The 27,984-nt window shown below is 44.4% G+C and overlaps 4 protein-coding genes across 5 annotated transcripts in view; 2 read left to right on the top strand and 2 right to left on the bottom strand.

The window, feature by feature from the left end:
• Positions 1-7,635, top strand: part of ncoa1 (nuclear receptor coactivator 1) — a 76,117-nt gene extending 68,482 nt beyond the window's left edge. Inside the window, exon 21 of the mRNA XM_084447347.1 lies at positions 1,043-7,635. Coding sequence (XP_084303473.1) covers positions 1,043-1,210 — 168 coding nt within the window. The 3' untranslated portion in view covers positions 1,211-7,635. The remainder of the gene's footprint in view (positions 1-1,042) is intronic.
• A 264-nt stretch (positions 7,636-7,899) lies between these two features.
• On the bottom strand, positions 7,900-9,033 carry ptrhd1 (peptidyl-tRNA hydrolase domain containing 1). The gene is made up of 2 exons (XM_084446649.1): positions 8,757-9,033; positions 7,900-8,362 (listed from the first exon to the last, which is right to left on the bottom strand). Exons 1-2 carry the CDS (start codon positions 8,964-8,966, stop codon positions 8,192-8,194), a joined length of 381 nt encoding a protein of 126 aa, XP_084302775.1. The 5' UTR covers positions 8,967-9,033; the 3' UTR covers positions 7,900-8,191.
• A 1,433-nt stretch (positions 9,034-10,466) lies between these two features.
• Positions 10,467-22,513, bottom strand: slc25a27 (solute carrier family 25 member 27). Of its 2 annotated transcripts, XM_084447345.1 has the most exons (9): positions 22,143-22,513; positions 21,785-21,973; positions 21,323-21,407; positions 13,670-13,792; positions 13,443-13,555; positions 12,275-12,359; positions 12,034-12,126; positions 11,349-11,451; positions 10,467-10,711 (listed from the first exon to the last, which is right to left on the bottom strand). In XM_084447345.1, exons 1-9 carry the CDS (start codon positions 22,237-22,239, stop codon positions 10,640-10,642), a joined length of 960 nt encoding a protein of 319 aa, XP_084303471.1. In that variant the 5' UTR covers positions 22,240-22,513; the 3' UTR covers positions 10,467-10,639. The 2 variants fall into 2 exon arrangements, with proteins under 2 accessions (XP_084303471.1, XP_084303472.1); XM_084447346.1 differs by lacking the exon at positions 10,467-10,711 and having other exon boundaries at positions 11,349-11,483.
• A 216-nt stretch (positions 22,514-22,729) lies between these two features.
• cyp39a1 (cytochrome P450, family 39, subfamily A, polypeptide 1) overlaps positions 22,730-27,984 on the top strand; it is a gene marked incomplete at both ends in the record, with an annotated part of 105,666 nt that continues 100,411 nt past the window's right edge. Inside the window, one exon of the mRNA XM_084447490.1 lies at positions 22,730-22,906. Within this exon, the coding sequence (XP_084303616.1) occupies positions 22,730-22,906 (177 nt within the window). The remainder of the gene's footprint in view (positions 22,907-27,984) is intronic.

Raw genomic sequence — 27,984 nt, 5'->3', positions numbered from 1 at the left:
AGACCAGAACAGACGTTTCCAGAGGCCAGACATGTAGTTAGACCATTCCAGAGGTGTCCACAGACCAGAGGAGACAAGTAAACACAATTAGAGTGATTTAAGTGATAATAGTGCTCTTTCCGGATTGAGGATCCACATAGGGATCTATTGGTGATAGAGAGGGATTTTAGCTGTGATAGTGCCGTTTCTGTTTTGGGAAATCCAAATTCAGATCTAAAAAATGTGACCCGACAGTGCCCCCTTGTGGCAGGATTAATATTGAATTCTGAATTGGTAATCCGGATTCCGAATTGGGATCCGGTGTCTTATCTAGTCAAGTGTCTGTTTTCGGAATTAGCTTCTGGATTCAGGGTGAAATCGGAACAAGTAACCCTAATTCCGGTTTCAGATCTAAAACCATTCAAAAAGAGGTTAGGGTTTTCCAGATTAGTGCTTATTTCCCTGTCCTCCTCTCTTTTTCTCTCCAAACCTCCTCTCTCTCTCCTAACCTCCGTCTCTCTCCTCCTAACCTCCTCTCTCCTAACCACCTCTCTCCTAACCTCCTCTCTCTCCTAACCTCCTCTCTCCTAACCTTTCTCCTAACCCCCTTCTCTCTCTGCTAACCTCCTCTCTCTCTCCTAACCACCTCCTTACCTCCGTCTCTTCGCCCTAACCTCCTCTCTCCTAACCTCCTCTCTATCTCCTAACCTCCTCTCTCTCTCTTAACCTCCTCTCTCTCTCCTAACCTCCTATCTCTCTTTCCTAACCTCCTCTCTCCTAACCTCCTCTCTCTCCTAACCTCTCTCCTAACCTCGTTCTCCTAACCTTCTCCCTCTATCCTAACCTCTCTCTCTCCTAACCTCCTCCCTTTCTCCTAACCTCCTTCTCTCTCTCTCCTAACCTCCTCTCTCCTCACCTCTTTCTCTCTCCCCCTAACCTCCTCTCTCCTAATCTCCTCTCTCTCTCCTACTGTAACTCTCTCTCTCTCTCTCTCTCTCTCTCTCTCTCTCTCTCTCTCTCTCTCTCTCTCTCTGCTAACCTCCTCCTCTCCTCCCCCCTCCAGGTCCAGCAGGTGCAGGTGTTTGCAGATGTCCAGTGTACGGTCAACCTGGTGGGCAGCGACTCCTACCTGAACCAGCAGGGGTCGCTGGCCCCCCAGAAGGCCCCCCAGGTGCCCCAGAGCAGCCAGTCCCAGCAGAAGAGTCTCCTCCAACAGCTCCTGACAGAGTGACCTCCCCCTTCAACTGGTGGACCACAGCACACCTCCACCTCTGTCTCTCTCTCACCTTGGGTTTCACCCCCGGCCTGGTCTGCAGGGCAGCAGCCTGCGAGGGGAGGGCGGGGTAGGTTGGAGCAGTGTCTGCCTCAGCCTGATAGGCAGCCTTGGCTACTCATTCCTGGTTACCTACTTTAGAACACAGAAGTCTGCTTCCTGGATAGAGGAATTATCATGTTCCACATTTGCCAAGTGGTTGCCATTGTCCAATCAGGACCGACCTGCCTGTTCCTGATTGGCCAGTTCCGTCAGGCCGTGGGAGTGTGAGCAGTCTGCAGCTGAGCTCAGCTTTAGGATGGGAGGAGTCTGCGGCTGCGTTGTTGTTGTCAAGACAACGTTGTGGGAATGTTAGGTTTGTGACCTCTGCAATGGGAAGGCTCAGTTTCAGCTGGATCTGTGACTGACTGGCTCTCTGCTGCAGTGCCTGCTGGGAGGTCGAGTTCCCAACTCATCTTCTTCTACTCTCTTTTTGTTTATTTGTTGTTGTTTATCTCTGCTCTCGCCATCGTTATGGTCAGGACTTGTGTTAGTGGATGGTGATTGGCCAGGATGGGAGACAGGATGCTGCTCAAGTTTGGCCCAGCGTGTCTTTGCTCGGGCACGTCTGTGCTCCAACTCAACTCAACCACATCAGACTGTTAAACCTGTCTGTCTGTCTGTCTGTCTGTCTGTCTGTCTGTCTGTCTGTCTGTCTTACACATACTCCTCTCAGCAGCTGTGAATATGAGCCTACTCAGGCTCCCCCCCGTCCCTCTCTCTCTCTCTCTCTCCGTCTCTCTCTCTCTCTCTCGCTCTCTCTCCGTCTCTCTCTCTCTGTCTCTGACCTCAGTGTTGTTTTACTGCGAGCAGCGCGCAGGTGGAAGTATTGTACAGCAGACGGACAAAGACTGGGATGACTTCACTCATTCTACTTTCCTTTGAGATAAAGTGTAAATGAACTCTAAACAGCAAAACTGTCATTTAGAACTCAAACATTGTGACTCAATGCAGGTTTTTTGTTTTCCTTTTTTAAAGATTTGAGAGTCTAATGTCAGTTCTTATTTTTTTAAGGTGATATTTTGCATCATGGAAATGTAACACTGCTAAAATGTAATGTTGTGATGGGGAAACTAGCTTTGTCTTCTCTAAATGTGAAAAACTAAAAATCTGGGTTAGAATTCAAGTGATTGATTTTTGAAATGGATAGCTCTTGCTCTATGGCATCCCATTGAATGCGTAAATCCCCTTCAAATTCACCTGGAACAGATCGTTAGTGTGTTATGAAATTAATTCAATAGGCTTTAATCATAGATTTCCTAACATTATGTGTGATTGGCTGACGTCTCATGGAGGTTTTCAGCATCGTGTCCTTCCTCTCTCCACTGCACTGCCTGTGGTGATGATGGCGACCATGATGAGGTCACTCCACTGGCCACACCTCTCAGCTCCTATTGACTGCTTGTGTGACTACTGTTGCCCAGTCAGACACTGTGGCCCCTCCCAAACCAAACTTAAAGGCCCTAAACTCACACTCACACCCTCATACACTCACACTTATACACCCCCATACACTCACACTTTTACGCCCTCTTACGGACACTCTCATACACTCAACCTTATACACTCACATTCTCATACACCCTCATACACTCACACTCTCATACACACTCATACTCTTACACCCCCATACTTACACCCGCATATACTCACACTCTCTTATACCCTCATAATTACACCCTCATACACTCACAACCTCATACACTCTCATACTTACACCCTCATGCTTACACCCCATACACTTACTCTCATACTTACACCCTCGTACACTCACACTCTCATACATCCTCATACTCTTTTACACCCTCATACTTACACTTTAATGCACCCTCATACTCTCTTACACCCTCATACTTACACCCTCATACACTCACACTCTCATACACCCTCATACTCTCTTACACCCCCATACTTACACCCTCATACACTCACACTCTCATGCACCCTCATACACTCACACTCTTACTTACACCCTCATACACTCACACCCTTATACACGCACCCTCATACACTCTTATACTTACACCCTCATACACTCAGACCCTCATACACTTGTGGACAGCTCAGGGGAGCTGATAGGTGTAAACCATGTGGGGACATCTCAAACGTGCCCTCTGATTGGCTGGATGGAATGTCCAACATATTGCTTTCACCTATCCAGTCCACTCAGATCTTCACAGGTGCCTGGTGGGGTAGTGGCTCTCGGAGGTTGGTTTGGCACAGGGCCTGTCTCGGACCTCTGTTGATGCTCACTCAGACACATTCACTCAGAAATCTCCTAGGCTATGACTGCCTGTCAAACAGACCCTGTCAACAAGCAATAACAGCCAATCAAATAAGACGAAGTAAAAGCAGACAGCGTTGTTTGGAGAGGTGATTTCATAACATTGTAAATTAAAATATGTCTAATTATTTTGGCTTCTATGGATTTGGGGTAACTTTGGTATGTCACCATTATAGAACAGAAGGCTTTGAAACAAGGCTAGTAGGAGTGTTTAGCTAACATAGATGTCTCACTGTGGATTAACCAGCTATGTCACCATGTGTTCAGCCTCACCCCAGTACAGCCGAGGGCTGATGGCTTGGTTGGTCAGGAGATACTAGCATGTTTGATCTGGTCAGCCTCACCCACACAACACTCACCGTTATAAGGCAGAACTCCTACATTGTTCTATGGTTGTCCAATCAGAATGCTCTCCTGTGCTCGTGCGCTTCACACACACTGTGGGTCAGCTCAGTAGTCCTCTGCCACACCCCTCTCTAGAGATCACTGGACGGGAACAATCACAGTCCCATCCTCAACACCAACTCACTGACGATGTTATGATTAATTCAGAGTTGGCATAAAAGAACTGTAAGCAATTCCAATTGGAAAATGTTTGTGCTAAGATATTGATAAGCACCTTTTGATCAAATACAGTACATGATCTGCTACTAATGAGCTTTATCTGTCTCTTGGTAATATTGAATATTGAATTCTGTTCTATTTTGTGAGGGTTAGTGATGCTGACTGACCCAGTAAAGTTGAGGACTGCTGAGCCACTGTTGGGTAGATGTAAATAAACCAACACACTGACAAGATAGAAACACAAGCAACACAGAACAGACAGGATGTCACACTCGCTCTCTCTGAGTGTTCTAGAAGGATCACTTATCATGGACATTCTCCAGCCTTCTCTCTGTGGACTAGGCATTCCTGTACACAGTAGCTAGTTGGTTTTAGTGGAAACTACGTCAAAATGTAGACGTTTGAATTTCAACTGTCAATTTTTATCAGTTTTTGTCATTCTTGGATATGATATATGCCAAATACAAAGCACCATTTACACAGTGCGCGTTTAACAATTTTAGACATTCTTTTATGCAAGAGCCACTTGTCTGCAGAGACAGTCAGTCCATACAGTAAAGGTACAAGGTAAATATTCCTAACTGGTTCAACATGTTAACATGTATATAACAGACAATGTGAATATGTATTTGTTCAGAATCAACAAATGTAGTGCTCCAAGGTTGTGGTAATAACTACTCACTTCCATTTTATTTTGTATTTTGTTTGTGTCAGTGTACCTGGCTGTCTGAACGTGTGTATGTACGTGAGTAATACTGTATATCTGGTAGAATAATGTCCTGATTTGATTTCTTCTTCTTTTTCTTCTGTTGTAGATACCTGCACATTTCCTGTGGGGTGTGAGATAGCTGTTTATGCGAGAGAATGGTTTTAGCGACTGCTGAATGTGATTTTACTGAGAGACGCAGTGTGGACTGGCTTTTGTACGGGTTAATTTAAAAAAGGCCATATTATTTAATTTCTCTGTTGTCAAAAGTTTAAACAGATCCTGGGGAAGTGGAACCTGGGTTTGTGAGAAGCATTGCCTCGCTCCATCTGCTAAAGCATATATTTGTATATATATGTGTGTATATATATATATGTATATATATATATATATATATGAAGTGGGTTTTAGAGATCGCCTGATATAGTTGTTGCATTGTCCGAAGTAATGACCAAAGTTTCAAAGATGTTTCATTCATATCATATGCAAGCCTCTTTCAATTGGACAAAACAAAATGTAGCGTTTGTTCAACTCTTCAATGAACCTGTCCCTACACCTAACTGGTTCATCACTATGAACTAGTAGTTGAGAAGGGTAGTAGTCTGTACCTGTAGGTCACTAGTAACTAGTAGTCTGTACCTATGAGTCACTACTAACTAGTACTGTAGTCTGTTCTAATTGGTCACTACTATCTAGTAGTCTACTGTATACTTGTTGGTCACTATTCTAGAGTATTTAGTGCTTTGCATGTTTTATCCTTTCTACTTTTCCCTCTCCGACACTAATCTGTCCTCAGATTGACCAGTGACCTACATACAGTAAACAAACTGTTATGTACTTCTTTACCAGTGACCTACATACAGGGTACCAACTCTGTTATTGGAGGTTCCCAACATGTAATCAATCAGAGATGCCTCCCTGTTGCCATAACTCCCTAACAAAGATGCAAATGGATGTTCGTTGTTTACAGGAAGTTATAATCTGGCAACGGCTAGCTATGCACCTTAAAGACAAGCATTTATCCATACCCATTTAGGTTTTAACCAGATACATGACGGAGGTAGCATCTAGTGTAGTATAACTAAACCACCAAGTATGTTAAGTCACATGTGAATACCACCTTCACTTTTCTTTTCTTTCTTATATTCTCTCCCAGCTGGCGCTGTTGAGAGTGCTTGCACTTCTGAGTCAGAGCTACAGTGCTTGCACTTGGGAGTCAGAGCTAGCTGTGGAGTCTCACAGATGAAGATGATTCTCCATGTGTTTATCTCAATACTTTATACCAAATTTGAGGTGCCTTTTCTGCATAGAGCGATGCTCCTCACTGTTGATAATGTTCTTGTTGATGAGGATTTTCTTATCGTTACCTTTATAAAAAAAATAATACGTTTGCTGTATTTTACATGATGTTTTTTATTAGAGAATTGAATTATTCCAGGAATTTGCAAGAAATACAATCTAGTTTTGCACTTTATATCAGATTTACTTAGAGGAAAGAGGCCATTCTAATACCCAAGTTAAAATCAGATTACTATTTGGAAATTTAGAAGAATCCCCCCGAATGTATTTGAATGTAAAATGATTGATTCTACTTCTCCTAAGTAATCCTTGAATTTCTCAGGTTCTTTGTAAAGAACTTAGTAGTATTTGCCCATGGAGAAGAGATGACAGAAGCACATAGTGCTCTCTCTCTCTGCCTGCCACTGATCTCAGTCTCAACTATGCTGTCTTCTTCAGGTGAACCCTGTCCTGTCTGCTACTAGCTACCATGCTTACTGCTCACATCCTACAGCTTGAACCTGTTCACAACATTCCTCCTCAGCTCTGCTCTCCGCTGTCTGGAGCCACGGGGCCCTGCCCTGTGATGTCTGCGCTAGTCTGTGTAGTGGAGGTGGTTCAGACACCCCGCTTCGGTGAGGATGTAGCCTCGTCTTGGACTCTCTCAGACCACTAATATCTCCCCTTGGTCTAATGGTAAACACATGGGCTTGGAGAGCAGGAGACTGGGGTTCGATCCCCGCAGGTTCCATGTCTGTTAGTCTCTCTTAGTGCTCTGACCTCCCTGCCTGTCCTCTCATCCACCCTCTCCATACTGCCCACTCTAGCAGCCCTCCTCTCCTGTACAGGTATTAGCTCTCAGCTCAGTCTGAGAGAATCAGTCTATTTGCTGCCTTATCGAGACTGGACTTGGATGTGGTCGGGCTTCTCAAAAGCTGGCATCTGGCCACCTGTGGGGCAATGACTTCTGTGGCTACAACCAGGTTCCACTTTCTCCCCTGTAAAATTAATATAAATAAATATAAATATATATATTTACATTTTACTCATTTTTGTCCAGTTTTGTATATTCTACTTGTGTAAACTATGTTTGTAGAGAGGCATCGTTTGGAGCAGCTGTGTGGGACTATAGTAAATGAAGAGGTATCTGGGAGAACTTCTGCATGTTTTTATTTCTGTGTCCAGGCGTTCCCTGGGTCTTTCCTAGAATGACAACCTTACAGGATGTCGCAGACAATCATTCTCAGGCTGGGTCCAGCTCCTGCAGGAAGAACCCTGGAGGCTGAAAAACAAAACAAAACTTTTGTCTTTTTTGCGTCTACTGAAACAGTCTTATTTGTCTGTCTGTCTTCTGGGAGGTTTTGTTGCTGCTCAGACTGGGATTAGTTTTCAAGTTTACACTTCTCTGACTACACAGACACACACACACCCTGCGTTCGCTCCCTCTGTTGCTGTTTTCAAGGTGAGGATGCTGATGGCCCTACCTTGAGAGTAATGATGCTTTGACTAACAGATCTATAACATCCATGAATGTGAGAATGCAACACATTGCAATAAAAGCACCATTTAAAACATGAGTTTGGCTGTTTTCTTGAATCTTTGTATCTTTCTGGTGTCATGTCATTTTATCATCAACAGAGAAAACTATCGTCACTTTCAAGTGAGCGTTGAACATTTCATTTATCTGTATGTGGTACCTGAATGGTACAGAATGAAAGTCACAGTAGACAAGAGTTCCACGTAATTAGAAGTTTTTTTTATTGCACTGATCTCAGGAAGTGTAGGTCATGTGATAAATGATTGAATCTTCTTCATGAAGGTGATGTGTGACATGTTTAACCATCTTCACAGTGGTGTCAGCGACACTCCGAGCCTCCTGCTGTCCTGCCAGGGCACAAGGTGCTGCTGAAGTTGGCTTCATGGGGGGTGGCCATCTTAAACAGGCCCTGCAGCCCTCAGTCCACTGACAAGCCTGACCCCCGGCCGGCTGCTACCCAGGTGTGCTGGGTGTACAGGAGGCCTGCTGGTACCAGGGTGTGCTGGGTGTACAGGCGTCTCTACCCGTCGGTCATTTGAACAGCTTGAACTTGCGCAGGAGCGGCTGCACCGTCTCTCGGGGGTAAGGCTTGAGTGCCAGGCAGGTGGGCACATTTTCCGGCTGCTCTATCCACAGCTTGTGGGCAACGCCCTTCTCTGTCAGAATCTCTGATAGGCTGGAAAGAGAGGCCTGGTCCACAGCCTGAGGAACAAACACACATCAGTAACGTGGTTTTAATGGTAATGGTTTTAATGGGCTATGGCCATATAGTAATTAATCACCAATGATTATCCATTGAACAAAGTTTGGACTAGTGCAATACATCGCCAGAATTATGATGGAAACTCGCTGTATAAATTAATAGTCCGTGTTTACGCCTTTTCAGCCTGGAGGAGGAATAGAGTCAGTGACTGTATAGGAGACTGGTGACGCGAGGCTAGGCTAGCCTACTGTAGGGAATGGGACGTAGCATTGGCCCGGTGTTCGCTCACTCACGTACTTGTAGCGAGCTGCTGCCTGCTTGCAGGTGCAAGCTGATGTAACAGTAGTCCTTGTATCAAAGCTAGCGAACTAACATTAGATATATTGTATGTACCTGGAGCACTACTTTGTGCATGGTGTCCAGTTCTGCCAAATATTCCTGCGTGTCGGGGTCGGTATAGTTGAGGTGAATGGCGGCGGTGGCAGCATGGCAGGCTTGTGTTATAACCGCTCCCAGCGGCCAGCCGAGACCGTGGACCAAGTCTGACCGGACCACCACATATTGGACCAGACGTCTGGGTGCTGCGGACCCCGGTGCCGCCATTTTCAGATCTAGCTTCCTACTGCGGAGGTGGGCTAGCCTACGTAAGACGAGCTATGGATGGCTCATGGCTGCAGTTTGTTTACGTTCCGGGTGTGAGCGCCTCACACTGGCACTTGTACTCCATCTTGTGGCCAAAGAGAAGTATTACTGTATTACGTATTTCCGAGGAGGCCAATGCAATGCCACCAGAACTTAGAATCAATCAATTTCATTAATGACTGGGGTATCAGCCGCTAAGCCATATGCTCTAAACACCTGATAAACTACTAAAATGTTATGTAAAATGAACAGAAGTCGAAGCTTAGCTATTAGCATAAACCTCACCATCCACCCCCCCCTCTCTCTCTCTCACTCTCACACACACACACACACACACCATTCTACTGATTACTTACACACTACTGCTGCTACTGTAATATTGCTGCTATTGCACTACTGTATTGTATTTTTGCACGTTACTTTTTGAGTTATTGCTATTTTTATTGTTTTTTTCTATTGTTATTACTATTTCACTGTTTTATATTATTATTACTTAGTAGACTTGGGATGTGTGCATTGGAGGACAAAGCAAAAGTAATAATTGCATTGTGTGGTGTAACCACTGTGTCTAACCATGCACATGACAATAAACTTCTTGAATCTTAAGTTTACTTCCTTTTAGGGATGTCACACATTTCGTGCTGCCTGAGCCTGTTACTAGCTATAGTGTTGTGTCATGTGTTGAGTCGTTAGTTATCACCTCTGCCTCCCCAAACACACCAGAACAGCTGTCTGCAGCGTGCCTATCACATATCTTCAAGGTTGCCAACTTTGACCAACTGGCTGGTGAGATTTTGCATTTCACATGCATGTGTAACCGAGTAAAACGTGGAGTAGTTGGTGAAACTCACTCCTCAAAACAGACCCTGAGAGAGGATGACCCTGACCCCTCGAACTCACCAGTTGCAGAAGCGCAACGTGCACTGCTGCGCTTCACTTCAGCTCCCATGTTAACGAATGCTGCTGTTCTCAATGTTCTCATTACAAGATATTCATCATATCATAATGTTTTTTAACCTACTATTATTATAATCAAAGCACCAATATCATCTCCACATGCTTGCATCCATCCAGAGATGATGACCCTGAGAGAGGATGAGCCTGAGAGAGGATGACACAGAGATGACGACTCTGGCTTGCTGTGCAGAAGAAAAGTTGTAGTGGAATGCTCCGGTACTATCAGTTGCTTCATGCGAGACATGAAACATTAAGTCAGTCACCAAAAATACAACAATTATTTGTCTGTAGACTATAGGCCTAAGGGTCAAATAATTATTACATTTCCCTCATGAGTGGAGACATTTACTGCAGTCTACATGAGTGTTCACAAATGGGGTTTAACTACCAGTCCCACACCACGTTGTCAGTCTTGGAGTCCACTCCACCGAGAAGAACAACTGTTTGATTGAAACTGAACAGCGTTCTGCTGGGACAGAAACACATACTGTAAGATATGGGACAGAAAGCTAGAGAGTACTTGTCCAGGAGGACACCATCCATCCAGGGTCAGCTCAATAAACACAATGAACAGGAATCACACATCCTACTATTGCTTTCAATTTTCAGTAATTTTACTACAGTTGATGTTATTCTAGCTGTAGAGACCATTGTTCCCAGAGCAGTTACTCCAGTCTTCAGAATGAGCTGATCCCCATAGTCTTCCTGATCTGTTCAAACGTCAGCCAGAAGGTCATGGACCATGGAGCCTGCAACACCTCCCACAGCGTTAGTGTCAGTAGTAGAAACTCATCAGTATTAATACAGCATTAGTGTCAGTAGTAGAAACTCATCAGTATTAATACAGCGTTAGTGTCAGTAGTAGGAACTCATCAGTATTAATACAGTGTTGGTGTCAGTAGTAGAAACTCATCAGAATGAATACAGCGTTGGTGTCAGTAGTAGAACCTCATCAGTATTAATACAGCATTAGTGTCAGTAGTAGAAACTCATCAGTATTAATACAGCGTTAGTGTCAGTAGTAGAAACTCATCAGTATTAATACAGTGTTGGTGTCAGTAGTAGAAACTCATCAGAATGAATACAGCATTGGTGTCAGTAGTAGAACCTCATATCAGTATTAATACAGTGTTGCTGTCAGTAGTAGAAACTCATCAGTATTAATACAGGAAATTGGTCATTTCTAGCTGCCTAACAATACCTTGCCCTTGACCAATGAAAAGAGAGACAGGCAGAAGCTATGCTTAGGGCAAGGATGTCAGTCCTAAGGTAAAACATGGGGAGAGGCCGATAGAAGAGAGAGACAAGCAGAAAAGAGAGAGAAGCAGCCGAGAGACGGGGAAAAGAGAGAGAAGCAGCAGAGAGACAGGGAAAAGAGAGAGGTACCATTCTCATCCAGGTAGGCAGGAAGCCTTTGTACAGGGACAGGAAGCCTTCTCTTCTCACAGCCTGGAGCAGACAGTCAGCAGACGAGTGGTACAGCACAGCCCTGTGGAGAAACCAGGGTACTACAGCACAGCCCTGTGGAGAAACCACAGTACTACAGCACAGCCCTGTGGAGAAACCACGGTACTACAGCACAACCCTGTGGAGAGACCATGGTACTACAGCACAGCCCTGTGGAGAAACCATGGTACTACAGCACAGCCCTGTGGAGAAACCAGGGTACTACAGCACAGCCCTGTGGAGAAACCACAGTACTACAGCACAGCCCTGTGGAGAAACCATGGTACTACAGCACAGCCCTGTGGAGAAACCACGGTACTACAGCACAGCCCTGTGGAGAAACCACGGTACTACAGCACAACCCTGTGGAGAGACCATGGTACTACAGCACAGCCCTGTGGAGAAAGGACGGCTTGGCCGACTAACTAAAATGAAGATTATCTTACATCTATACACCCGAAGGATAAGCTGAATTGCAAACTAGTGACTGACTGTGTACACCAACAAGTGTTTTAATTAGCAAGTAGCTGCATTATGTTTTAAGTTTTAGTAGTTACAAAAAATAAAAGCTTATGTCTTAATAAAGTGCATGTGTCTATCTCTGTCCTGTGATTGGCTGACTCACCTGCCATTCATATCTCTGGGCTGGTTCATCATTCTGGTTTTGATTACATCAGCAGGAGTTCCCATAGTAGCTGCAACCAAACCTGAGCATGTACTGTAGAGAGAGAGAGAGAGAGAGAGAGAGAGAGAGAGAGGGAGAGAGTGTGTGTGTGTGTGAGTGCGTGTGTTAGAAGTCCAGGAATACACTAAACACACAGCGTACTGTAGGTCAGGTGTGCTATCTGTTGTGTAGTGGAGCATACCTTGCCATGCCGTGGCAGAGACTGTTGTCCTGTAATGAGGTATTTCTCAGTAGAAAGTGCTTAACTGTGTCATATGTAGTGAGATCTGATGGAAACACAGATTGGAGAGGAACTCAACACGTGGACACAGGAGAGAGGGACTGGACCTCATCAGGTAATAACTACATTCTATTGGATTAGCATTAGCATTGTCTCGTGTAGACTGACACCTAGTGGCTGGGTTAGGAATGCCCTGTTGAATAAAGCCACCTGATCCACATGTGCTGCAACCTAGCATTTAACTCTTTATGTTATCTTAACATAACACTTTATTAGCCATATTAGGGTGTAATGCAGATGCTCCACTAAGACTAACCACCAACTCGCCACTATCTAACCACTAAGACTAACCACCAACTAACCACTATCTAACCACTAAGACTAACCACTATCTAACCACTAAGACTAACCACCAACTAGCCACTATCTAACCACTAAGACTAACCACCAACTAACCACCAATTAACCACTATCTAACCACTAAGACTAACTACCAACTAACCACTATCTAACCACTAAGACTAACCACCAACTAACCACTATCTAACCACTAAGACTAACCACCAACTAGCCACTATCTAAGCACTAAGACTAACCACTATCTAACCACTAAGACTAACCACCAACTAGCCACTATCTAACCACTAAGACTAACCACCAACTAACCACTATCTAACCACTAAGACTAACTACCAACTAACCATTATCTAACCACTAAGACTAACCACCAACTAGCCACTATCTAACCACTAAGACTAACCACCAACTAACCACTATCTAACCACTAAGACTAACCACCAACTAGCCACTATCTAACCACTAAGACTAACCACCAACTAACCACTATCTAACCACTAAGACTAACCACCAACTAACCACTATCTAACCACTAAGACTAACCACCAACTAACCACTAAGACTAACCACCAACTAACCACTATCTAACCACTAAGACTAACCACCAACTCACCACTGCCAGTAGGTGCAACCAGAAACCTATAGCAATCTTCATCATCCATCCATCCATCTACCTACCTACCTACCTACTGTATCCATCACGATGCAGGTTTGATTTATCCTGCTTACTTAACTGTGAGAATCCAGCCCTGACATGGTGGGGAGCTCTTACCTCCCAGGTTGACCAGAGCGGCCCTCTGCACATTGGGGACCCATCCAGCCCAGAGGCCCCGGACCCCCCCCTCAGACACGATCTTCAGGAAGGCATGGTACACTCCGTGCACCCTGCAGAGACAGAGGCTGGCTGAGTCCACATGGGGAAATAGGGGGGAAACAATGGCTTGCTCAGGAGTCCCCACACACACACACACACACACACACACGCACACACACACTAACCTGGGTGGCTTGCCCTCCAGTCTGCGCTGACCCTCCATCTGCATCTGGACCTTCACCAGGTCAGCGGGGCTGGACATGAACTGGCCCAGAGCCCCCGCCAGCATGCCCCCCAACACCGCCTTCCTACACACACACACAGACACACACATATAAGCATACACGTACACACACACACACATATATATACACCATTTCAAATCTATTGTGGCGGTGTGCAGAACCAACATGATGAAAAATGATCTCAATGTCCACATTTTTATGGACCTGACTGTATCAACATCTTACCTAGAAACTGGATCTGCATGTACTGTGCAGCCCTCTCCTTATCAGACAATGGTAGCTATCTAGCTACATAAAGATAATGTGTGTTGAAATACCTTTAAATGCCATAAAATGATTTCAAATGGCAATATCATAGGATTCATACAACAATTGCATGAATTGCATGATTAATGTTGTAAACTAGTGAAAACGTGGCAAAGCTGCCGTCAGCATTCAGCATAATAGGTGACATTGTGGGATAGAGAATCAGAGAATCAAAGTCTGTTTATTGCCACTGTAGTTTTTCAATATACTAGGAATTTGCTTTCGGACGTTGTGCATAACATTGAGACGACATTTGACAAGGTGCAGGGACGAGAGAGGACTGCAAAGACAGGACAGTGCAAAGGGAGAGTAAAAATGCTAGTGCAAAAAAAACAAAACAAGAAAGGGATAAACTAAGAGAGCGGAACAATATACAAAAGTAGTGCAGTCCGTGTATATGCAATGTGTAGGTGAGTGTGTGAATGTGTGTGTGGCGTGATGTGTGAGTGCGGTGTGTCCTACACATACATACAATCAGGTCATGTGCAAGTGTGTGCATGTATATATGTGCGTGTGTGGCATGGACATGAACTTTGAGTGCGGTGTGTCCTATGCAGAACATTCAGGTCATGTGCAAGTGTCTTTAGACAGTCTCTCTCAACGGTGGTGGAGTCCATGGTGGGGCAGGGGTCAGAGGGGGACACAGGCCTGGTTGAAGAGGCTGATGGCCATGGGGAAGAAGCTGCCTCTGTGGCGTGCAGACATGGTCCTGATGGACCGCCGCCTCCTGCCTGAGGGGAGTGGCACAAAGAGATTATGGCCGGGGTGGGAGGGGTCGGCCGCAATCTTCCTGGCCCTCTTCAGGGTCCTGGAGTTGAGCAGGACCAGGAGGGAGAGCAAACTGCAGTCAATCACTTTCTCGGCAGATCGGATGACGCACTGCAGTTTGGCCCTGTCCTTGGTTGTAGCGGCGGAGTACCAGATGGTGATAGAGGAGGTGAGGATGGACTCAATGATGGAGGTGTAGAAGTGTACCATAATATCCTTTGGTAGTCTGAATTTCTTCAGCTGCCTCAGGAAGTATATCCTCTGCTGTGCCTTCTTCGCAAGGGAACTGGTGTTTAGCTCCCATTTGAGGTCCCTGGAGGTAGTGGTGCCCAGGAAGCAGAAGGACTCAACAGTGGACACTGGTGTCATTCAATGTGATGGGGGGTGGCTGGTTTCTTCCTTAAGTCTACAATCATCTCCACTGTCTTGAGAGTGTTGAGCTCCAGGTTGTTTTGGCCGCACCAGGACAGAAGCTGGTCGATCTCCCACCTGAATGCGGATTTGTCTCCCTCAGAGATGAGTCAAATGAGGGTGGTGTCGTCAGCAGACTTCAGGAGCTTGACAGACTGGTGGCTGGAGGTGCAGCTGTTGGTGTACAGGGAGAGTAGGGGGGGAGAGGACACAGCCCTGAGGGGAGCCGGTGCTGATGGACCTGGAGTCTGAGATATTTTTGCCCATCTTCACGTGCTATTTCCTGCCGGACAGGAAGTCGGTGAGCCACCTGCAGGTTGGGTCAGGCACGTGCCGCTGGGAGAGCTCGTACTCCAGTGTGAGAAGAGGATGGTGTTGAAGGCAGAGCTGAAATCCACAAAAAGGATCCTGGCGTAGGTGCCTGCGTGTTCCAGGTGCTGTAGAATGTAGTGAAGGGCCATGTTTACTGTGTCGTCCACAGACCTGTTTGATCTGTAGGTGAATTGCAGAGGGTCCAGGAGTGGGTCTGTGATGGATTTGAGGTGCAGCAGAACAGATACTGTCAGAGAGGTAATGTCTATCAAAATGCCCTACGACCCATTATTGTGCTTAATTTATGGGTAGCGCATCCTGTCAGGTAGGAAATGTCAAAATGTCTATCAACATTTCCTACCTGACAGGATGCGCTACCCATGAATTAAGAACAATAAAATGGGTCGTAGGACATTCTGATAGACATTTCCCACTTGACAGGATGCGCTATCAATGAATTAAACATATTGTAATATAATGGGTGGTACAGTAGGTCATCCTGAGGAGGTAGGCCAACTTTTCAGAACACCGGCTTTGAGCTTCCTGAACCGGCGCGCTGGGAGCGATGTAGCCTATAAAATAAAACTCATGTTGCGCCGAAGGACTAAAGTGTGATATTGAAGGACGGATTTCCTACATAAGCATATTTAACAGGCAGTTCCTTGGCCACCTATAAAGAACTGTGTTGTGTCCTTGATAGCTATGGACTGACTCAGCATGTGACAGAGTCCACACACAACAAGGGGCACACTATGGACTTGATCATCACCAAAGGTCTGAATATTTCTAAGGTTGAGGTATCTTATGTTGCACTCTCTGATCATTCCTTTGTTTTCGTTGAGAGTACTATCTCCATGCACACTAATTTTCAAACAGGTAATCATAAAACGGTACACTGAAAACACCGGTGACATATTTACTCAGGCTCTCTCGTCCACACCTGCCCTCTCTTGGGTCTCAGTCAATGAGCTTGTAGATAATTTCAATTCTAAAATACCAAATATTCTTGATACCATTCCGCCCACCAAGGTGAAGGTGGTCTCTGGTAAGAAACGATCTCCATGGAGAAACGCCACCCTGGTCAATATAGAAAAAAGAGAGTGTCGAAAGCTGAACGCAGGTGGCGAAAAACATATCTCCATGTTCATTATAACATCTATAAAGAGAGATTTATAATTTAGAGCTGAGAAATGCACGGCAGTCCTTCTTTTCTAAGATTATCACCAAAAACAATAATAATGCACGTGCTTTGTTTGCCACTGTCGATAGGCTAACAAACCCTCCTGTGTCAGTAGCCTCTGAACTTCTATCCACCAGGCCTGCAATGAATTTGCCTCATTCTTCACTGACAAAAGCACATAGCACTGGTGGTACAGGGGTTGATAGTTCTGTAGCACAGAGCCAGAAAGTTGTAGCACAGGTATAAAATGTCCATTATCACCTCTACTGAACACAAGTTATGCAGTTCATCACTTAAAACCACCCGGAAAGGGATGTTACTATACGTATACAATATGAAACGATAACAAATGTTTTCAGACAAGTATCTTTAGGTTTTCCCGGCTTTTGATTTTGCGGTGTCTTCATGATTTGGGTTATCTTCTTTTTCATTAACAATTTAAATATCTTTTTCCTTTTGTTTGGGATTTTCTCTATGATCTGAACAAGGAACCAGTGTTTCCTGTGGAATTGATCTCTTGGTGTGGTGGTGCCAAGCTGAAGACAGCCAAAATAAGGAGAATTTCTATACCAAAGCGGGGGTCTGGGCGTCCTCCCCCAAAAAAGTTTCAGAGAACAAGTTTCCTGTATTCTGGTGACTTTTAAAGAATTAAAATAACAAAATCGTGAGACATATATAATTGAAAAGTATATTGAAACAGCATGTTTAGCCTACATTAAATATGCTTTCTTTAATTTTGAGTTATGGGGTGATAATAATAGATAGAATGTTTTATTTAATAAAAAAAATTTGTTTGATGCCCATTGATGCTTAACTGCATACTCATTCCTTCTAAATTATCACTCTTTCTAATCTCTCATCCTGCCCTGTCCCCTTCCTTCTCCTCTCTCTTCTCCTGCTCTCCTCTCAACAACCTCTATCCTCTCCTCTCTCACCTGTCCCTCAACTCTGTGCTGGTCCTGTCTTCTACCACAATCATTGCCTTTTTTACATAGCTTACATAAATAATAGGCTAGATTAGGCTACGCTTAACGGATATTTTGTTGCATTTGCTGTTGCTTTGACTGGCACTTTTAGGTGGCTGGAGGAACATTAACGCAAGCTAGCGTTGTTAAACTTTCGATTCAGCCAGCCAAAAAGACGGTCGCTCAATCAGTCAGTCAGGGCCTCTGATTAGCATGTTGTAGTTATAGTGGAGGAACCAACCCTCAAAAAGAGCCTTCCCCGGGGTAGAACAAAACGGGACATTGTTTTTTCATATCTTGAATATGTCCCGTTCATGGAATGGATTGTCCCAAGTTTTACTATTACTGAAAAAATCATGAAATTCATCCATGAAGTGCCTTACCCCATAGGCCAAAAAAGTGCAAAAAACGCCTAACCTGAAAGAGGGAATTCCAAGATAATCCTTTGTCATTTTCTACCAGATAGTTGTTTTTACATAATACTTGCACATATGGTCTACAGGTAGTGTCCCTACATCCCAAAGCAACCAGGATGCCAATATTTGGTTCTATTTTGAATCAGCAGCCTTCTATATAAGGACTTATTATAGGCGGAAAGAGCAAAAAGTTATTTTGTATGAGGAATATTCACTTTTAATCCTGGTCCTACTCTTCTATTAGGGATAGAACAAAACCTGACCTTATTTTTTCATAACTTTGACTTATCTCCTTCATAAAATGAATGATCAGACTTTTTACTTGTTTTGAAAAAGCCATGAAATTCTTCAATAAAGTGATTCACCACATTTGCAAAAAAGAGCCAAATGCTCCAGGCCTGCCCTGAAAAAGGAGTTCCAAGGTGATCCTGCATCATTTCCCATCTACTGGTTGGATTTACTTTATATTTCCACAGATTGTCTACAGGTAGAACCCTAACACCGCAAACCAACCAAAGTGTCACAATATTATTGTATTGTGAATCAGCAGGCTTTTATAGACTACTAGGCCGTGTTACAGACAGATCCGTCAAAGTTTTTTTTTCCTGAGTCACTTCTAATCCTGGTGTAATTCATTAGGTCTTCAAGATGAGCTTGACAGCAAAGTCTCCAATCATCTCGGTTGTCCATACATCCAGCCAGTTCTGCAGAACTCTCCACTCCTGCGTCCCTCCTCAGTACATCCATGTATGTTGGTGTGGGGCGTCCTCTTAATCGGTGCCCGTGTGTTGGCTCCCAGAGCACCAGCTTGCTGGCTGGGAGTTCATGATGTCTGTGGCAGTGGCCAGCAAGTTTCATCCTCCTGGATGCCACTTTCTCACTCAGCTTTGGTAGCCCCCCATACAGATGCTTGTTGGTAACATGCTCGTTCTGGTTGACATTTAGCACCACACGCAGCATTCTGGTGTAGCACCCATCCAGAGACTTCAGCGGGGTGGGCTTCAGGGTCCAAGTTTCACAGCTGTATAGGAGGACAGACTCCACGGTTGCATGGAAGAGGCTCCGCTTCGGCTCAAACAGGCTTGGCTAGGCTACTGGGTGTAGCTCCACGTCGTGTTTCTACACTGTATTTTTTTAGATAACGTTACATATTTATCACACTTCAACTATAGGCTATTTTTTTACTTGTCTGATCAGACAACTGCATGAGGCACTTGCCCGAACAGAGTTTACTGGTCCGGGGTAAGCTATAGGCTAGCCTGCTCTCACTTCATTTCACCTCTCGTCCTCCCCGCTTCAACACGGAAAAAAGCGCTAACGTTACATACAAGCAGCTCGCCGTCTGTCGCACGAGTGCTACAGGGCAAATAAATTAATCGCACAGACATTTTTTTTCATAGCACGTGCGACATATAGCCTATGTCGCAATGTACAGGCCTGCACCAAGGGACTATAGTCCCATAAAAGCACTGAGTAGCCTAAGTGCATTGAACAAATCGACGATTGGATGTGCCAGAACTTTCTTCAACTAAACAAAAATAAAACTGAAGTAATTGTCTTTGGAGCCAAGGAAGAACGATTAAAAGTCAGCGCTCGGCTCCAATCAGTAATGATAAAAACCACAAACGAAGCCAGAAATCTTGGTGAATCAGCTGCAGCTTTGTCTGATATTTTTTTGTTTTTAGAGAAACCTAAAAATCGATCAGACAGCTGCCGCTGATTCAGAACGCTGCTGCTCAAGTCCTCACTAAAACTAAGAAAGTGGATCACATCACTCCAGTTCTGAGGTCTTTAAACTGGCTTCCTGTCTGTCAAAGAATTGACTTTGAAATACTGCTGTTAGTTTATAAAACAATTAATGAGTTTATATAACTGAATGGTTTAGGGCCAAAATATATTTCTGATCTGCTGCTACATTATGAACCACCATCTGGTTTGACGCCCCCCCCCCCCCCCCCCCCCTCCCCCGGACCAACAACTGATCACTTTGCACCTTGTCTACGAACACAACGGACTCTGCACTACTGTACACTTGAACCAACACCTGACAACACTCGAACACTCAAACACTGTGCACAACTGTATACTCGAATGTTATTTAATTGCAGTGCCTACATCATGGACACACACATATCATCCATGATCGGATGGGATAAGTAGGTGCGGATGATATTGATAAGACTGCTAGACGACGGATAGTATAGTAAATTGGGAACCTTTAAATGTCTAGCTGAGTACCACCTATGACTGGAATGAGGAACTAATTAGTACTGATAAGATACTGTAAGGACAAGCAATTACAAGCATTCCAATGTACCTGTACCCATACTGTACTTGTTACACATGGCTAATAAACTTTCTATTCTATAAATAATACACACACACACACACACACACAACACACACACACACACACACACACACACACACACACACAGCACTGCACTCAAGCAGATATACAGTAATACACACAGTAGCAAAACCACACTGCTGAGGTGTACTATTTCACACAGAGTTGCAGTTGTAGGGATGATTATTTTAAGAGCCACTGGTACTGAATCATGTGAACACCAGTGCGGAGGCCAGTATATCCTTGTCACACAGCAGCCACACAGGAACCACAGCACGTCTCGCCTGCCGGGCCGTGGAGCCTAACCACCTGCTCCACGACAGACTTACTGCAACAGCGGAGCCTCCCCGGCGTCTCAAGTCGAGACACCCTTTTGTGCCTGCAGCACGGGATCTCCTGCAGCAATGCAGAGATCTTAACATCAGTGAGGCAGGATGGGCGGACCACATCTGGCGTGCGGAGTGGCAAACACCTCAAGACTCCGTGATTTCCTCCCGGCCTCCTGGATAGGCGTCAGACGCTTCCGCTCATCAATGCATAGATGGGGCTTGGTATCCTGTGCGGCGTGTGAGGGTGGCGCTGAGGAACAAATCGCAGACCACGTCATCCAGGACTGTCCAAGATACCGAACACCCAACGGAATGCGTGGCCTTACGGTTTTGGATGATGAAACGGTGACATGGCTCCTGGAGGTGTACCCGGATATATAGCCCGGGTGACCCCTCACCCAGGCTCGGGGTGGTAAAAGGATAGCCCCTTGGCCCCGAGCCTGGGGGGAAAGGACAATAACAACCAACCCAAACGAAGAAGAAGAAAAACACAGCAGGTCAGGGGGAAAGGAGGTGTGACTGGTACTGGTAGGACAGAACGGTAGTGAAGTCTCACCACAGAGGGAAGCTGCCATCTTCAGACCTGCCCAGGACTGACTCTCTCAGCTGTTCATAGGCCACCATCCGCACTCCTGAGTACACTGGAGCAGAAACACACACACACGCAGTACGCACGCATGCAACACACACACACACACATACACAAACCCACACACAGATACACCCCTCAATACACTAGAATCAGGTCACACACGCCATCTGCAAGCCTTTACTCCAACAACACACAAGAGAACACACAAGAACACACACATCACAGAAAACACAAGAACACACACACCACAGAACAGAACACACAAGAACACATACACAACCATAGAGGCTAGGGACACCTGGGTGCCAGTGAGTGTGTACTGGTCTAGTATTAATACCTATGTGTCTGTAGAGGGCTGGTGTACTGGTCCAGTATTATTACCTATGTGTCTGTAGAGGGCTGGTGTACTGGTCCAGTATTATTTACCTATGTGTCTGTAGAGGGCTGGTGTGACCCCCTGCCACAGTTTGTGGGGACCCTCCTCGCATATGATCCCCAGAGCTGTGCGCAGCATGCCCCTGTAGGCCGGCGGGGGGCCAGGGGCCCCAAGCTTCCGCAGGGCGGCCTCACCCTGGACCTGCAGCCTTGTCTTCGTCAGATCCAGGGGGAACGTCACTGGGGAGGGGAGGGGGGGGTCTTACTGTGCAAGTCTGACGTGTAGGCCTACACAAAAATGTTATGTATGATTGCACATTAGTATGACATTAGTGTATGAAATAGAAAAGAATGCCAATAGTAAAAAATTATAGGACTAACTACTGGCGAGCTGCAGCTACACATTTACCCATTTCAGCTACAGAAGCTGCACACGCGGACAAGATGAACTTTGAGACCCGCGGCCACTGCGGGACTCCAATCTCTTTTTCTTGCAGTTGTCCCATTTTCTTGCAAATACCGTGCCGTGGTCGACAGTCGCAGTTGGGGATAAGGCTGCTTCTCTTCCACTTAGCTGAGTGTCTTCCACTTAGCTCTGTCACATCGCGAACCAAATACAGGCAACTAACTACAGTTAACCCTGACAGCCAGCCTCGTCGGAGCACTGGCAGACAAACAGGTGCACGCCGTTCGGTTGTTTACCTTCCCACGGAACACCGGCCTCGGAGAATGAGAACCGGAAATGTAGTTCACTTTTAGATAACCTACGGAGTTGACGAATGCTTGAGAAACGACTAAACTACAAGTCCTAGACCTAGAGGATAGGAGCGTGATATTAACATTTTGCGCTCCGCCTTCATTAAATTCATCTCAGGGAGAAGAAAGTCCCACTCTGATTGGTCAACCTATCTGCCACTCAACCAGCCCTTTCTCTCTCTTGAGTGACAGGCGCTGTCATCAGTCCAGGTCTCAGACGCTTGCAGTCTGCTGGGTGTGATGGATCTGCTGACTTTGGTCCTGTCTCTGGTCTTACTGGCCATCTCGGCGCGGCTGTTATACGGTGAAAATGACCCGAACGCTCCTCCGTGCATCCGCGGCTGGCTCCCGTGGTTCGGTGCGGCGTTTGAGTTTGGAAAAGCGCCACTCAACTTCATCTCCCAGGCCAGGTCTAAGGTAAGACGTGAATATGTCATGAACTCGATATTACTTATTGCCTGGATATTATTCAGATGACTATGGGCCTGTTTGTTTACTTGCTCGAGTGCACAGAAGTGACAGATGTGAGTTTGACCCACAATCTAATCCCCCGCATCAGATCTCCTGCCTGCTTGGTACACACATGATGTTTAAACGTACTCCAATGTTGTGATATCGTCTCATTAACCCTCTCTCTCAGCCTCTTTCTTTCTTTCTTTCTTTCTTTCTTTCTTTCTTTCTTTCTTTCTTTCTTTCTTTCTTTCTTTCTTTCTTTCTTTCTTTCTTTCTTTCTTTCTTTCTCTCTCCCTCTCTCTCTCTCCCCCTCACTCATTTCAGTTAAATTCAAAGGCCAGATAAGTAAGGCCTTATCCATGGGAAATAATATCAAAGCAAGTGGAAAATAAAAACAGATCAAAATGGCAGAAACAATCAGATCTCAATATTACACCTAATGCTTTAAAGAAATAAAGGCCTTAACATGTTTTCCTATATATTAAGTATGTTCCGCAGTGTGCAAATAGTTGTAGTACGAAGACCAAGGTTTAAGGTAACTGGGAACAAAGCAAACAAGATTTAAATATGTAAATATTATCCGAAAAAGAATTTCAAAGAAATAGAAGTAAATAAAAAGTTACATTATTACACATTACACACACACACACATGCATGCACGCACGCACTCATGCACGCACACACACACACACACACACACACACATACACACACAAATATAGATATATAGACATACTATGCACACAAATGCATCACACCACTGTGTCCAGTCCAGGAGTCCAGCTCCTCCTGTAAGCATCACACACACACACACAAACACACACACACACACACACACACACACACACACACACACACACACACACACAAATATAGATATATAGACATACTATGCACACAAATGCATCACACCACTGTGTCCAGTCCAGGAGTCCAGCTCCTCCTGTAAGCATCACACACACACACACACACACACACACACACACACACACACACACACACACACATACACACACAAATATAGATCAGTCTGAACCGGTTTATCACCCTCAACACACTGGTTGATAACAGCTGCAGATTAAAGCACCATCACTGTGCAGCCCAGCTTCGGCTACAGATAATGTCTCACACCTGTGTTGCTCACATCTTGGTCTTGATGTCTCAGTGAAGTGTCCAGCAGGTTTTCTCATTACATTGTTTATTAGTAAACATTTGATCAAAATCCCAACATGGCCTACTGTCTATGTTGCATACAGTAATAACTTCTGAATAGTGGCGTTAGCAGCACATGTTTTATGACCTGCAGGAGTGGTTTACTGCCTCTGTATCGGTCTGTCTAAGAGCTCAGGCTCACCCATGTGAGATATTCAGTACTCTGGAGTGGGAGGGGGGTTCTACTGCCAGGCTGTGCACATGGCAGGAAGATAAATGCTGATTCTGCTGAAAGTCCTCTGTCCATCCATGGAGGGACTGTAGTCAGAACTCCTCCCACCCACAGTACAGACAGCTGGTGAATGGATATAAGTTATAACTTCAACTAGAACGTAGTCTCTAGTGGAAATAAATCTGATCGAAAGTAAAGGATATGCCAAGGTTCGCTCAAAGAGGTTAAGTCTGATTTATTAAGAAAACATACAAGCGCAAGGACTTCAGGATAACGCACATGAGTGGTTCATCCAAGAGAAGTGAAGTAGAAAGGTGTTGTGGGGTCTCATATTCAAGCAATATACAGGTATGACACTTCCAGGGATTTGATTGGCTAACCCATCTGTACACGTCATAATAAATGTCAGACATCAACAATGGTCAAGAGCTTCAGACACGTGATATTAGAAAGGGTGGTAAATCTGGGGGATAATAGAACAAAGAAAGGTCACTGTAGGCCAGACTGAAAGTCTGGGGTGTGTCGACCTCCTGGATATCATCCTGTTATAAATGAGGTTAGCACAGCTAGGGATTTTGAAAAGTGTGAAAGGTTGAGGGAGGTAGAGTGAAACTGGGACAAGGCGGATGATAACAATCAAAGTCTGTACTCAAAAAAGAGATCAAATTGTCCTATTTACTTATGTACTGTAGAGGCAGACTAACAAGTGGTCTGGATGAACTGGAGTCAGTGGAACTGGATGTAACTGGGCCTGGGACACAACCAGGCACTGTGGACTCAATGCTTTGTCATGTGGAGCGGTGGCCACGGTCTCTAGGGCGATGGAGTCACACAAGCCGTTCCACCCAGCATTCACCACGGACCTTTGTTTGTTTCTTTCAGCTGTGTTTTTATTGTTTTGTTGTCCCCAAATTTCCCCCCATCGGGATTATTAAAGTTCATATCTATCTATCTATCTATCTATCTATCTATCTATCTATCTATCTATCTATCTATCTATCTATCTATCTATCTGTCTCTGTCTGTCGGTCGGTCGGTCGGTCGGTCGATCGATCGATCGATCGATCGATCGATCGATCGATCAATCAATCAATCAATCAATCAATCAATCAATCAATCAATCAACCAACCAATCAATCAATCAATCAAGCAAGCAAGCAAGCAATCAATCAATCAATCAATCAATCAATCAATCAATCAATCAATCAATCAATCAATCAATCAATCAATCATCTTCTTCTTTTCCTGCTCACAGTATTAGTCCATGAGCCAAGACCCCAAATTTGGGCCACTGTTGCCCTCTGGGAGGAAAGCAAAGTAGTATACATACCTAGTGCTGGAAAATATCTGATAATATTTCAGCTGTGGTAGCTTTCTGTGTGTTATCACTTGATTTATAACCCCATGCCAAAACATACTTTTCAAAAGTACACATAGAACAGAAAAAGGTGTTCTGTCTCAAACTGATGGTTCTCTCTTATTACTGACCCTTTCTCTTTTTCTCTTTGTAAATTGGTGGGAATAGCTCACACTATGTTTTTCTGAAAAATTGTTACAATTAGCATCTCTAATGTTATCTATTACTGGCAGTGACAACCAAGGGCAAGGTTTAAAATCATTACACTTGTTACCAGTCAGTTTTAGAATAGATTTTAGTCTATAAATCCATAAATAATCACGCACCTAAATACATGTCAGACATGCTTTTAAAATATACACCCAGTAGGCCCCTCAGTTCCTCGAGCACTGAGCTTTTAATGGTTCCTAGAGGCAAAGAGGCATGGGGAGGCAGCGTTCAGTTCTTAAGCCCCTAGCCTTTAAAAAAATATTTTCTTGTACTGTTGCTGCAAGCTATTTTATTCTATGCCTGTAGGCCTATTGTTTGTTTTTATTTCGTTTTATAATGTTTTATGTTATTTATTTATTATGTATTAACTTATGTCTTGCCACCTACCTGTACAGCACTTTGGTTCGACCACAGTCGTTTTTAAATGTGCTCTAGAAATAAAATTTGAGTTGAGTTGAGATAGCAAACAAAAATATTCTCTTGTGGCGATACACATTTCAGAGACATCCACCAGACTGCTGCTGCTTGTATGCCTATACGACAGCAAATATAATTTAGTGCAAAACATTTAATAGGCCTATCTCTTGATCACTAGGCCAAAAAGCCCTTACCTGACTGGAGGTTATAGCCATTCAACGGAGCGCTTTGTTAGGCCTACTCGTGGCCTATTCAGACGGCACTAGGCCTATATGCTATAGGCTACGACTGTATCCACACACTAATAATCTCTAACCATTACCATAAACGTCTGAACTAGGCTATGGTGTGTTGTTGTAATATCTAAATCTCTTCATTTCGCTAAGCAAGCATTTAAGATCCCAACTGTGAAATAACAGATTTAGGGGCCTAGGCTACATTACAAAAACAGGACAAGATGTAGGCTACAAATTTAATACATTTAATTTAGCCTATTCGGCCATAAAAGGCTCAGCTTTTTTTTCTTTTCTTCTTTTTTAAAATTATAACAATCAAAGTCTGTACTCAAAAAAGAGATCAAATTGTCCTATTTACTTATGTACTGTAGAGGCAGACTAACAAGTGGCCTGGATGAACTGGAGTCAGTGGAACTGGATGTAACTGGGCCTGGGACACAACCAGGCACTGTGGACTCAATGCTTTGTCATGTGGAGCGGTGGCCACGGTCTCTAGGGCGATGGAGTCACACAAGCCGTTCCACCCAGCATTCACCACGGACCTTTGTTTGTTTCTTTCAGCTGTGTTTTTATTGTTTTGTTGTCCCCAAATTTCCCCCCATCGGGATTATTAAAGTTCATATCTATCTATCTATCTATCTATCTATCTATCTATCTATCTATCTATCTATCTATCGGTCGGTCGGTCGGTCGGTCGGTCGGTCGGTCGGTCGGTCAATCAATCAATCAATCAAGCAAGCAAGCAAGCAAGCAAGCAAGCAAGCAAGCAATCAATCAATCAATCAATCAATCAATCAATCATCTTCTTCTTTTCCTGCTCACAGTATTAGTCCATGAGCCAAGACCCCAAATTTGGGCCACTGTTGCCATCTGGGAGGAAAGCAAAGTAGTATACATACCTAGTGCTGGAAAATATCTGATAATATTTCAGCTGTGGTAGCTTTCTGTGTGTTATCACTTGATTTATAACCCCATGCCAAAACATACTTTTCAAAAGTACACATAGAACAGAAAAAGGTGTTCTGTCTCAAACTGATGGTTCTCTCTTATTACTGACCCTTTCTCTTTTTCTCTTTGTAAATTGGTGGGAATAGCTCACACTATGTTTTTCTGAAAAATTGTTACAATTAGCATCTCTAATGTTATCTATTACTGGCAGTGACAACCAAGGGCAAGGTTTAAAATCATTACACTTGTTACCAGTCAGTTTTAGAATAGATTTTAGTCTATAAATCCATAAATAATCACGCACCTAAATACATGTCAGACATGCTTTTAAAATATACACCCAGTAGGCCCCTCAGTTCCTCGAGCACTGAGCTTTTAATGGTTCCTAGAGGCAAAGAGGCATGGGGAGGCAGCGTTCAGTTCTTAAGCCCCTAGCCTTTAAAAAAATATTTTCTTGTACTGTTGCTGCAAGCTATTTTATTCTATGCCT

The sequence above is a fragment of the Borostomias antarcticus genome (genome assembly GCF_949987555.1).
Source record: "Borostomias antarcticus genome assembly, chromosome: 12".
NCBI lineage: Eukaryota > Metazoa > Chordata > Actinopteri > Stomiiformes > Stomiidae > Borostomias > Borostomias antarcticus.
This window is presented reverse-complemented; position numbering and strand designations above follow the sequence as displayed.